General features: G+C 59.0%; 1 protein-coding gene across 1 annotated transcript in view; it reads right to left on the bottom strand.

Moving 5' to 3' along the window:
• CROCC2 (ciliary rootlet coiled-coil, rootletin family member 2) overlaps positions 1 to 13,222 on the bottom strand; it is a 49,712-nt gene that overhangs the window by 20,497 nt on the left and 15,993 nt on the right. Inside the window, 6 exon segments of the mRNA XM_035716690.2 lie at positions 1,081 to 1,224; positions 3,167 to 3,280; positions 4,159 to 4,335; positions 4,881 to 5,050; positions 5,424 to 5,551; positions 8,580 to 8,773. Coding sequence (XP_035572583.2) covers positions 1,081 to 1,224; positions 3,167 to 3,280; positions 4,159 to 4,335; positions 4,881 to 5,050; positions 5,424 to 5,551; positions 8,580 to 8,773 — 927 coding nt within the window.

Genomic DNA, 13,222 nt, shown 5'->3' with positions numbered 1-13,222 from the left:
TCTGGGGGTTCCCCGCCTTTCTAGGGGTTCCCTCCTTTCTGAGGCTCCCCTCCTTTCTGAGACCCCCCTTTCTGAGGTTCCCTCCTTTCTGGGGGTTCCCCTCCTTCCAGGGGCCCCCTCTCTGGGAACCTGACCTTCTCGGGGGCCCGCACTTTCTTCCTTCACCTCGCCAGAGCAAACGTGCCCCTCCCCCCCACCCCGTCTCCTGGCGCCCCCGCTGCAGCCCCTAGTTTTAAATCTCATTTTGCTTCCCCGTGTGGTCGCTGACCGGCCTGACTTTGAAATCTGTTGAAAGGAGACCTTTCTCTTTGGGGGCCAAAGTAAACAGCCTGTCATGTTGAATCACGCTCTGTGCCCCCCTACCCCCGCCGGGGCTGCCCCGGGGGCCCCCCTCCCCGCTCTCCCCTGGGCTCCCGCAGCGCTCGCCTTGGCTCCGGGCCCGGGCGGCCTGGGGGCCGGGTCCTCACGCCCCACCTGGGCGCCGCCGCCCCTCCCCCCGCCTCCCCCCCCCCCCCCCCCCCGGGCTCCCCAGGCCCTGTCACAGCCCCTCACAAACACCTCCCCGTCGCCTGCCTGCTGCGCGGCCTGGCCCTCCTGCCCCCACCCCTGCGGGACACTGTCACGTGGCTCCTGGGGACCCCGTGTCCACCTCGGGGCCTTGGCCGAGTCCACGCTTGGCCGCCCCTGGAAACCCCACGGGACCCCCACACTTCGGCCCCTCCACCCCAGCACCCCGTCCCAGGGGCCCGCACCTCACGCTGCGCAGGCCCAGCCTGGCCAGCACCACTGCCCCGGGGCTCCTCCCGGTGGGGGGGGTCTGGATGGTGGGGGGCAGCAGGATGGGTGGGCCTCCCTCCTCTCCCCCAGCACCCTCACTTCTCTCTGGGGACCCCCTCTTCCCCCGGCACCCCCTCTTCTCCCTGGCATTCCTCTTACCCAGCACCACTTACTTCTCTCTGGGCACCCTCTCTTCCCCCCTGCACCCTCTCTTCCCCCCTGCACCCCTCTTCCCCTGACACCCCCTCTTCCCCCAACACCCCCCCTTCCCCTGGCACCCCCTTTCCCCTAGCACCCCCTCACTTCTCTCCTGGTGTCACTTCGCTCTGCAGCCACCTCCCGGAGACTGTCGCTCAGAGCCGCGGCCTCCCTCTGGTGCGCGGCGACCGCGTCCTCAAACTGGGCCTGCAGGGCTTTCAGCTCCGCGTCCGTGGCGCCCATGGCGGCCTGGAGGGAGCGGCAGGCGGTGGCCTCGGGGGGCTGCTGGGGTGCATGGGGGGGCAAGACAGGCGGACCCCGGCCCCAAGCCGCGGCGGTGGGGGGCGAGCAGGGAGCTAGGGCCACAGCCAGGCCCGTGCCCACGTCCCGGTGCACACAGGGGCCCCGTGGAGGCCCCGCCACCACACTCAGGCGGCCACACGGTCCCCCGGACTCGAGTCTGCTCTGCGGGGCCTTAGCCTTCGGGGGGACCCCGTCCAGCAGGCCCGGGGGTGCTGGTGGGAGGTGGGGTCCCCTGCGCCCCGGGCTGGGCAGCCGTGCTGGCGGCTCTCCTTGTCTGCAAGGCAGCACCTGAGGCCCCCCGCTTCCTCACCAGGACACCCGCCCCCGGCTCTGGCCCTGTGCGGGGTCCCTCGGGCACCCACCAGCCCCACTGCCTGGATCCTACGGGCACCTCCCCGCCCTGTGCACGGCCGTCGCCGGCAGCCAGCTGGGTGGGGCCCCCGGGGAGCCCCTGTGGGGGCGGTGGGGCCCTCCACCTGCCAGGCCGCTTTCTGTGTCACCCACAGGCCTTCCTGGGTGGGCCTCTCCCTGCGCCCCCCAGGGCTTGTCACCTGCACCCTCACGCCAAGGTGGCTGAGGGAGCGCCCGGCTGGCAGGCCACCCCGTCCGGCGGGGACTCCGAGCCAGCGCCAGGGCAAGCTGGGCGTCAGCTCCCCGGGTGGCGGGGGCTGCTGGGGGGCAGCTCGGTGAGGATGGGAGGAGGGAGGGCACCCCCACGGCCCCGCTGCCCCCGGCCTGGGGTGGGACAGAGCAGCGTGGGTGCCTGGACCCTGTGGGCAGCTCGGCTCAGAGTGACCACGTCAGGCAGCCCTGGGGGTGCGGAGGCCCCCTGGCAGCCGAGGCCTGACGGCAACCCCGTGTCCTGCCGCGCGGGGCCCCAGGGATGGGCCTCGGCCCCCTCCCGGGGCCGCCCTCCTCGAGGCCCAGCGTCCTGTGTCCTGTCCACACGCTCAATCGCTGGCTCACTGGGCCACTTCAGCACCGGTGGAGAAGTGAAGCCTGTGACCTCGGGGCTGGGGACGCACCAGGGAGCAGGTGGGGACAGGTCCCCTGGACCCAGCGCAGGGGTAATGGAGTAGGAAGGACGCAGGCGGCGCAGGAGGACGGGTGCTGGCCTGGCTTGGCCGCGGCCCCCTGGAACCTGGGGTGTGCGAAGTGCCAGCCCCCCGGGGTGCTGCTCCCCCGCAGACCACTCCCTGTGCCCTCCTCGCACCTCGCTCCAGCCACCGCACCTGGGGGGCTTGTTCCCCGTCGGCCACATGGGGGGCACCAGATGGAGCAGCGGGTGCAGCCACGGGGAGGAGGCCCAGTGCCCCCAGGGTCACTGCCCTCACCGGCGCCCTGGCAGCCGCTGCCCGTCCCCCTGGTCGTCCCAGGCAGCCTCACCCCACCCTCAAGGCTGGGGAAGCCTGTGTCCTGGCTCGGCCGGGACCCCCGGGACCGCCTGCCTCGGCACAGCACGGGCCTCCCGGCCTGGGTTTCTCCTCTGGCGGCCACGAGCGGCCCCCAGGCGCCTCCCGCACATTCGGGGGCGTCCTCCTCCCGGGGCCGCGCTGGTGTCTTGGGACCCCGGCCCGGGTGCTGCTCGGCTCTGCTGCAGGTCACCTGCGGCCCAGGGCCCTCCTGGCTCCGGCCTCGCTCTGGCCGGGCCTGCTGCTGGGGAGCAGGGCCTGGCTCTCGCACCCCCACCCGGCTTGGCTCACTGGGCCTCTCCTTCCCATTAAGACGGTGTCTCCTCCCAGCAGGAGCCCCGGCCGGTCCCTGGGGGAGTCCAGGCTCGGGGGGCAGGACAGGGGGCTGTGTCCCTGGGACTGGGCAGGAAGGGGGTGCTGGGCAGTGCAGGTGCCAGGCCGGGTGCTCCGTGCCTGGCCTGGGCACCAGGGCTCACCTCGGCTCGCTCGTGCTGGCTCTGGGCCTCCTGCCGAACCTGTTCCAGCTCCTGCAAGGCCCGGGAGAGCTCCTCCTCCAGCAGCCTCCTCTCTGCTTCTTTCAGCGACAGGGCCTGGCAGCAGGGGGTGGGGGTGCTTGTGACGGACCGGGGGCCTCTTGAAGGAGAGGCTGCCGCAGAGCCGGGTGCTAAAGCCCCCGCCAGGACGTGCTGTGTCCCTGATCCCACATCAGCCAGAGGCAGCCCTTGTCCCGAGTGGGGTCCGTGGGCCTTCTCACTGCCATGGCCCAAATTCCGTGCCTCCACTCAGCCAGGTCTCCACACACCGGCTGGCTGGTCAGGGGGATGGGTGGTCAGACACAGGGACGGATGGTGGATATGGAGGGACAGCTGAGGGTGTGGGAAGGATGTTGAAGTGAGAGGATAAACAGATGGTCAAGGGACTGGCTGCAGACACGGACGGTCCTATGACTGGATGATGGTTGGGTGTGTGGATGGTTGGATGATGTTTAAGCAAATTGATGGATAGGTGTATGGTCAGGTATGTGAATGGAAAATGAGGTATGTGGCTAGATGGCCACGTATGTGGGAGGACGGCTGGGTGTGGAGATAGAAGGATGGATATTCAGGCGAAGGGATGGATGGTGGACAAATGAGTGGAGGGACAGTCAAGTACATGGATGGATTGGTGGGTGGAGAGATGGATGGATGGATGGATGGATGGATCGATGGATCGATGGATGGATGGGTTGATGGATGGATGGATGATGGATGGATGGATGGATGGATGGGTTGATGGATGGGTGGATGAGTGGGTTGCTGGATGGATGAGTAGGCGGGTGGATCTCTGTCCACCAGAACTGCTGAGGAAGACCAGAGCTGCAATAGCAGTGACCCAGAAAGGTTGCCCTCATAGGCCTCTTGCTGGGTGGGAGAAGGATTGACGTGAGGAGTGGATGTGTGGGTTCCCTCTGCCTCACAGCCCCCATCACCTGCTGCATCTCGTGTTCCAGCTGGAGGAGACTCTCATCCCTCTCATGCTTCAGGGTCTGAATTTCCTCCTTCAGAGCCTCCCTCTTGGCTGCATTCTTTGCTACCAGCTTCTTCTCCTCTTCCAACCGGCGAGCTGCCACTTCCTTCTCCTCTGTCAGAGACAGACTCAGCGTCTCCTGGGCCGATGCAAAGGGACAGGCAGTGAAGGCTGCGTGGTCAGGACATACGAGGCCAGTGGGTCCCAAGTGAGACCTGGTTCACAGGACAGCAGGGCAGGACGGGTCCCCGGGGTTGTCCACTCCAGTCAGCTACGTACCAAAGCAAGAGCTGGGTGCCCCCCCGCACGTAGTGGTTCCCAAACCTCCCCCGAGCTCCACACTCACAACATGTGTGATGTGTCAAACAAGAGTGGGGGGGCCTGTGGCCAGCGGGATAGCTCCGGCGGGGGTGCTCCCGGCCCGCAGACTGCAGCAGGTCAGCCAACCCCAGGCCTGGCCTCTGCTGCGGGGGTCTGAGTGGACCCAGGCGGCACCCATGCCCCAGGCCCTGGGCTGCTCACGCGACCCCTGGGGAGGCCTCCCCTGGCCCCGGCCCTGGCACGGCGGGGGCGCCTCTCTCTCCTGGTCTCTCCCAGGCCCCCCACCACAAGGTCTGCTGTTTCACGGGACACGGTGGGCTCCTGGGAGGTGCCCAGGCAGCCGGGGGCCCAACGGAAGCAGACCTTGTCCCTCTGGAGCCGCGCCAGGTCCTCGTGGTGGGCCAGCGCCTGGCTCTCCAGCGCCAGCTGCGCCTCCCGCTCCTGCTGGGCCACTAGCCGCTGAAGCCGCCCCACGTCCCACTGGAGCTTCGTCTCCTGGACCTCCCAGGCACTTTTCAGCTGCTGCATTTCCACTGCAGAGTGACAGGCGCATCAGGGACTGGCCGCACAGCGCCGCGGTGGGAACCCCTCGTGGCCCTCATGAGCTCCCTGCGGAGGGCCGGCGCGCTGGAGGGACACCTGCTCGAGGACGCTGCCAGAGCCGGCGGCGACAAGCGCCCTGGGCCCGTTGCAATGTCCCGAGTTGTCACCTTGTACTGCCCGTGGTCAGGCCCACCCACGGCCGGCTGGGCTGGACAGGGAGCACGGGGGCTGGGCAGGGGGCCACCACGCTCAGCCTGCGGCCACTGCCCAGCTTTGCGCCCGGGCCCAGCACCGGGAGCCTCCCTCCTTCGGGGGCTGAGCTCCACGGGGCGGGGGGGGGGACGTGCAGCCCCCCGAGGGCACCTTGCAGCGTCTGCCGAGCCAGCCGCAGGCTCTGGGTCTCGCCCTCCAGCTGCTCGCGCTCCGCCTGGAGCTGCCCCGACAGCCGCTGGGTGTCAAGCAGGGTGCTCTCCAGAGAGTCCCTCTCGGCCCTGCAGGGAGTCAGCAGACAGCGGCCGTCAGCCGGGCAGGCCTTCGGGGGGGACGGTGCGGGGCCCGTCGCTAGACGTGGGGCGCGGCCCGGCTCGCAAACCGGGAGATAAACGGAACATCTCATTCATTTTTTGATCTCAAAACCAAATCAGGCTCAGCACAAAATGACCTTTCGGGTGGATTAAGTTAAACGAATCAAACAACAGATAAACAACTCAGAACTATAAGAACAGTCGAGGGGCGCCTGGGCGGCTCCGTCGGTTAAGTGTCTGACTCTTGACTTTAGCTCAGGTCATGATCTCAGGGTCGTGAGACGGAGCCCCAGGGTCGGGCCCATGCTGGGCGTGGAGCCTGCTTGAGACTCTCTCTCTCCCTCTGCCCCTCTCCCTCCCCCGCGCTCATGCACGCGAGCTCTCTCTCTTTCTCAAAAAAAAAAAAATAGTCGGAAGAAAACACAAAGGGTATTATATGATCTTCTTAAGCAAGACACAAAAGCCAAAAGCCAAAAATAGAGGCCAGCAATGTAAACACACTTAAAGACGAGGTGATGGTTGTGCAGGAAAGCTTGCATAAACCAACTGAAAAGACAAGGGACAGACTGGAAGAAAAAAATCTGCACTAGACGGACAAAGAGTTAATATCCACCATATGCAAAGAGCTCCTACCAATCAATGACAGAAAGTCAGCTGATCCTACAGAAAAACGAGAAAAATGACGGTTATTCACAAAGAGAACTGCAAAGGGACAATGAACATCCAGAGCTTGCCCAACCTGACTAGTGCCCTAGGACAGTCGATCACCACCACGAGCTCGAGGGACCCGGCATCAGAGCGACAGAACTTTACGTAATGGTCACATTCAACGTCGGCAAGGATGTGAGGACGATTTTCCTTGTGGAGCGGAGGCTGGGAAATTTCAAAATTTAAAGAGTGCTTATCTTAGAACGAGCCATTCCACTCCCAGACGCCGGTTCCTTAGAAATACACGTGCCCCGTGAGGCGTGTGCGAGGACGCCCACTGCAGCTCTTGGCAGCGCGTGCGCCGGGCTCGGCCTCGGGGCTGCTGAAGCGCAGAATGCTGGCAAGGGCGGCCCAGCCAGTGGGTTGTCACTGAGGACGAGGAAGCTCTCTTCTCTCTCCTCTTGCCTCCGAGAAGCAAGGTGCCGGAGCCGCCCGCGCGCGGCGTGATCCCGGGCAGTGCAAACGCCCCTGCCTGCCTGTGCACGCGCACAGACGTGTGTGCACGGGGAGTCCTGGGTCGGCGCAGCTCCCGCAGCTCCCGGCGGCCACTCCTCTCTGGAGGGGACGGAGGGGCTTGAAGCAGTCGTGCGAGGCCAGGCAAGCGGCTGCCAGTCACCAGGCGGCCGAGGGGCCTGTTCCAAGTGTTCGTGGGCCGGGCCCTGTGCTGGGTGATGCGGGAGGAAGGGGACAACGCGGGGCATACCCCACAAACACTTGCGTGCGCTCGGGGGGCACACACAGGGCCCCACCCACGTGGACGGGCCAGGGAGGGCCTGGGCCATGGGGACCCCACAGCCCCCTGCCCCCCGCTGCCACCTTGTCGGGGGGTACGGCACACGGACACCCTCTAGGGCTCCCTGATGCCCGCAGAGCCCGGAAACCTCAACGCCTGGCATCTCCTCCCCGTCCTCGCCAGCACCCCACGTCCCCCCCACCCCCCATCTGCGTGACCCCCTCCCTGCTGCGGGGAACGGTCCCTCGAGTGCCTTGAACCCACCTCCTCCCAGATCCCGACCCGGTGCCCCTGGAGAAGCAGGGAGCTGCAGCAGGACTTCCTGCACCTGGCACTTGTCAGCACGCCCCGGGAGCTCGTTAGAGCTGGAGAGACACACACATGTGTGCGAGGGGCCGTGTGCGCCAGGCGTGCGTGCGTTCAGGGCAGGCCCCGAGCAGTCTTGTGGCCAGAAGCTCAGGCTGGTGATCGTGAAGGGCTGTTTCAGGAGCACGTGGCTCTGTGTGGGCCACAGGCCTGCCGTGCGCAGAGGCCCCGGGCCCAGCCGTCAGGGCTGCGGCTGGAGGGAGGATCCTGGGCTGCGGAGGCCCCGGCCGGGAGGGGGCGGCAGGCAGGGACCCCCTGCTCCAATCTCTCCGCCAGCTTTCATTTGCAAAAGAGGTTTGTCTGCGAGGATGTTTAAGGACCTGGGACTCGAAGGGTTCTCGTGACCCCAGATTCCGGAATTCCAGGAGGAAATCTTTTCTACAAAAATACTTGGGTGTTCCCAAGGGAGCCCGCAAGTTTGGTGGCAGGAAGGTACGGAGGCCACGGGACGAGCTCAGCTCACCGGGCAACGGCCACAGGCGCCCCCTGTTCTCGCCCACAAGTGCCTATTTCGTGTCCTCCGGAAGTGGCGCCTAACGGTCTTTGAAGCTCATCCTGCCCCTGCCCTCGACCTCCCGGTTCCCTGGGGCTGGCACCACCCCTGGCTTCGGGGATGGACCTGACCCAGCCTGCCAACCTGAGCCTAGCAACTCCCAGGATTGGTTCAGGGACATCAAGTGGCTCAGTTTGGGGGCTTTGTGGGGAGAAGGGCTGTCTGCTGAAGGAGGGAGCCTGGAGTGGGCACCACCCCTCTCGCCGTGAGCCTGCCTGGGAACAGAACCCCCTGAGTTAAGCAGCACTGAGCAGGGACAGGCAGGATTCTCACAGCACTGTGGGAGCCCCTGGATCCAGCCTGGCCTGAAGCCATGTGTACCCTGAACTTCTTAGATCCATGAGCAAGGACATTCCAGGTCTTCCTTCTGCTGGTCCGAACTGGGTTTCTGATTCCCTGCTGTCTGGCCAGCGTGGCCACCTTGCTCAGGAGGCCCATCCCCGGGCTCTCACCAGATTCACTCCTAGATGCTCCTCCTACCCGGGCTCTGTGTTTGCCCCTCACTCCCAGCCTCTCTCCCACTGTGGACAGAATTGCTCAGCTATTGCTGAGTGAGTGCCCGCCCCCTGCCGCACTCCAGGCTCTTCAGGGCAGGAGGCCACGTGGACACGACCTGCTGGTGGGGCCCTGGGTACCTGAGGTCAGCTGCCTCCGCAGCTGTGAGCTGGACCTGCCTCTCCAGGGCCGCCTGTTTGGCCAGCAGCTGGGTCCGCTCCTCAGACAAAGCCTCCTTCTCCTGCAGGGCCCTCTGCAGAGTGTCCATCTGGGCCTCCTGGTCCCGCAGGCTCTGGGCCAGCTGCTCCTCCAGTGCCTGTTTCTTGCCTGTGACCTACGGGAGGGGGATGGGACAGTCTGGCAGAGAGTGGGAAGGTGAGGGGCGTTCAAGAGAAAAGAAGCAACTTTGTGCAGAGGGCGTGGGGGACGAGACGGGGAGGAGAGTGGGTGGGAGACCGCTGGGGCCTCAGAGGTGCACGTGGGTGTTTTCACAGCAGAGGGGCCCCCGCTCCCGTAGCCGCGATGGAGAAGCTGAAGATTCCCAGGGAAGAGCCCGCTGCTGACCCAGATGGTGACCTGGGCTGGGCCACGGGCATCCAGGGGACAGGAAACATCACCCAGCGATGGCAGGAGGGGGCAGAGGACCAGGCGCCGCAAACACTTCCATCAAGAGCACCACACGAGTGTGGCCAGAACCTAGCACAGGGATCTGTACGAGGCCTCAGGGAGCTGCCAAGGCGGGGGGACTAGGGAGCCGAGACCTTAGAGGCACCACCTGGCATCTCTTCTCTCCTCAGAATTTGCTGATTTAGACATTTTGGCTGAGAAATTGAGAAGCCCAGGAGAGTTTCCGACAGTGCTATGGCCTCAGGGGAGCAAAAACTCAAGTTCAGAGCCATCATGGCAGAGGGGCCCTAAAGAGCATCCTGGCTTTAGTGGCAATCCCCGCAGGGCTTCACCCAGTAGTGGCGCCGACCTGGGAATAGATCATCCCTCAGGAAAGCTGAAGCTCGGGCTTCAATCACTCCAACCAGGGACTACGGGGTCGTTTCCCTTCACTGCCTGCCAGAACCAAAGGTGAATCTTCTCTGGAAGAAGAATAGCGTCATCAAGATCCTCACGTCGTTTCTACAACTTTTTACCTATATTTGGCATTTAGTCAACATCACCAGGTGTATCAGGAGATAGGATCATATGGCAAAAACAAAACAAAACAAAACCCCACAGGTAAGAACATAAAACAAAAACCGATGCCTCTCTGCCCTCTTGAATACTCAGATATCGGAGTTCGCAGAGTTTAAAGTAGCTGTGATAAAAAAATAAATAAAGTAGCTGTGATTCAGTGTTCAAGAAGGTGGATGGCAAGATACAGAATTTCACAAGAGAACTAGAAACTAGATATAAACAGTATAATTTTAAAATACAATAACCAAAAAAGGTTCAATGCCAGCTTAGACAGAAGAGAGAGGACTACCAGTCTGGAAGTTCGGCAAAAGAACGTATCCAGACTGAATCATGAAGAGAAAAAAAGGATGAAAAACACTGAAGAGAGTGTAACACACGGGACAAGGCAAACAGGTCCAAGACGTGTACAATGGAAGTTGCAGGAGGAGAGGAGAGGGAATACTTGAACGGATACTGCACAAGAATGCCCCCAGTCCAGTAAAATCCATCGAGCCACAGATTTAAAAGGAGCCATAATCATGCAGGGGGATAAACATGAAGAAAGCATCACGGACACAGAGCACAGTAATGTTTCTGAATACCGGAGATAGAGAAATACAAATTTTAAAATCAGAAAAACACACGTTAGCTTAAAATGAGCAACGATAGGAATGACATTTGATTTCCAAACAGCAACAAGGAAAGTCAGAAGATGGTGGGATGGATTCATCAAAATGCTGATGGCAAATGCTGTCCATCCTAGTCTCCTATAACGTATAAAAGTATCTTCAAACATAGAGACCAGTACTTTCTGCTTCTGATAATGGTGAAAGTTTGTTGGAGACCAACCCTCCCACCTGGAGCAGCTAGAAAATCTATGCAGCACACCTGCAACATCACAATCGTATGAGGGCCTAGGAGGTGCCACGTGGCCAAGACCCAAGGAGACGTGGACCTAGTTGAGCCCGACACCTGGCCATGGGCTTTCCTTGCAGTATCTACCAGCCCCGAAGTAGCACAAGGCCCAGAGCCTTTGCAGCCAAGGATAAGGCCTGGGAACTTGACTTGTGAGACTAGGGAGGCTTAACCTGGAGTTCAAAGCCACCAAAGCAGCTGGTGTTTGAGAGGTGAGACATCAGAGAGGAGGGGAGACTCAGATTCTGTATTGTTTTTAAGTACTTGCTTTAGAAAAAAATAATTCCCAAGCAGTAGAGGGCTGAGGGACTCTGAATCTGAATGAGAAGTGGCAGCTGAGAGAATTGAGAAAACAAAACCTGGTGGTGGAGCTTGCCGGAAGGTAGAGGCCCTGGTCTACACCCGACTCATCCAAGTGAGGGGCCCGGGAGAGCGGTGTTGCACCCCGGGGCACACCAGAAATAGGCCGCTCTTCATGAGGGATTGAAACCCACTTACAAACCAGTGTGAGCCCAGACTGGATACAGGCGCTCTGCCCCTGCTCTGATTTCCCCAAATCTAAAGCCAATTCCCTCTGGAAAAAGTTGATCTCATTCAGAGGCTCAAATGATCTCTACAAAAACATAAAGTCTTATTCAACAAAATTATTACCCATATCAAGAGGCAAGCCCAATGACTGAAAACCAAGATATAAAAGACAATAGAAAGGGACCTGTTAGAGGCTGCAGATGTTGGGAGTTATTGGACAAAGACTTGAAAAAGATTACGATTAACATACGGTGAAGATAAAGAATTTCACCAGATAACTGAAGTGTGTGTGTGTGTGTGTGTGTGTGTGCATAGTTAAAGTGACCATTTAAAACAAAAATATTAATAACATATTGTAGGGTTTATTTATTTATTAAAGATTTTATTCATTTATTCCTGAGAGACACACAGAGAGAGGCAGAGACCCAGGCAGAGGGAGAAGCAGGCTCCATGCAGGGAGCCCGACGTGGGACTCAATCCCGGGACCCCGGGATCACGCCCTGGACTGAAGGCGGTGCTAAACCACTGAGCCACCCAGGCTGCCCCTATTGTAGGGTTTATAACAGCACATGTAGAAGTAAAATATATAGCAACAAGAGCACAAAGGATGGGAGAGATAAATGTAACATATTATTGTGAAGGTCTTAAATTGTTTTTGAAGTAACATGATATTATTCGAATATAAACTATGCATATAATAATTTCAGAATAATTACTAAAACAATAAGCAAAATAAGTACAGCTTAGAAATGCCATTAGAAAACATAAAATAGCAAAAAAGAAAAAAGAAAAAAAAAGGAAACATAAAATGGAATACTACATAAATATGAAAATAACCCAAAATAAGTCCAGAAATGAGGAAGGTAAAAATGTGTTTTTAATGAGACAAATAGAAAACAATTACCGAGATAGTAGAATAAAACCAAGCATATCAATGGTTACACTAAATGTAAATGGCACAAACTGTCCAGAGTGAATATAAAAGCAAGACCCAGGGCACCTGGGTAGCTCAGCGGTTGAGCATCTCCCTTTGGCCCAAGGCGTGACCCTGGGGGTCCTGCGATCGAGTCCCGCATTGGGCTCCTGCAGGGAGCCTGCTTCTCTCTCTGCCTGTGCCTCTGCCTCTCTCTCTCTGGGTCTTTCATGAGTAAATAAATAAATTCTTAAAAAAAAGCAAGACCCAAGCATATGCTTTTTATGAGAAACACACTTTAAATATACAGACAGAGATGAATCAGAAGTAAATTTCTTGAGGGGTATACAAAGAAAACAGCATGAGAAAGTTGGTGTGGCTCTATCAACTCCACAAAAAGTAGAAATCAAGGAAAAGAGTGTCAGCGGAGATAAGAGGGGACATTTCATAGTGATGGAGAAAGTCAGCGCATCATGAAGACATAAAATACTAAACGTGTATGCGCCTAATAACGGGAATTCAAACTATGAGGCAAAAATAAACAGGACTACAATTTGAAATGGATAATTCTGCAATCACAGATAGAGAGTTTAATGCCCTTCCAGCATGAATTGTTAGAGCAAGTAGACAAAACCAGCCAAGTAAAACAAATAAGATGAACTAACAAACAAAAAACAGTGAGGACATGGAATATTCGAACAATATTTGACGTGATTGATATTTATCGACCCTGCATCCACCAGTATCACTGTGCTCGCTCTTCTCACACGAGCATGGGATGCTCAGCAAGACTGGCTGGGCCGAAAACATGCCTCAGTACCTTTAGAGCCATTCAAGTAGCATGGAGCATGTTTTTTTTTCTTTTTTCTTCTTTTATTCTTATTTTAAAGATTTTATTTATTTATTTCAGAGAGAAAGTGATAGCCAGAGAGAGAGAGAGAGAGAGTACAAGCAGGGAGGAGAGGAGGAAGTAGGCTACCTGCTGAGCAGGAGCTCCATGTGGGGCTCAATCCCAGGACCCCAAGATCGTGATCTGAGCTGAAGGCAGATGCTTAACCGACTGAGCCCCCCGGATGCCCCTACAGTATGTTTTCTGACCTCAATGGAATTATATAAGAAATGGGTGACAAGTAGGTACTTGGAAAATCCGTGTGTGGGATCCCTGGGTGGCTCAGCGGTTTAGCGCCTGCCTCTGGCCCAGGGTGTGATAATCAAGTATGAGCAAGACAGCTACACGGAGAACAAACCACAGCTGAGAGAAGT

Source organism: Canis lupus, chromosome 25, assembly GCF_003254725.2.
Source record: "Canis lupus dingo isolate Sandy chromosome 25, ASM325472v2, whole genome shotgun sequence".
NCBI lineage: Eukaryota > Metazoa > Chordata > Mammalia > Carnivora > Canidae > Canis > Canis lupus.
This window is presented reverse-complemented; position numbering and strand designations above follow the sequence as displayed.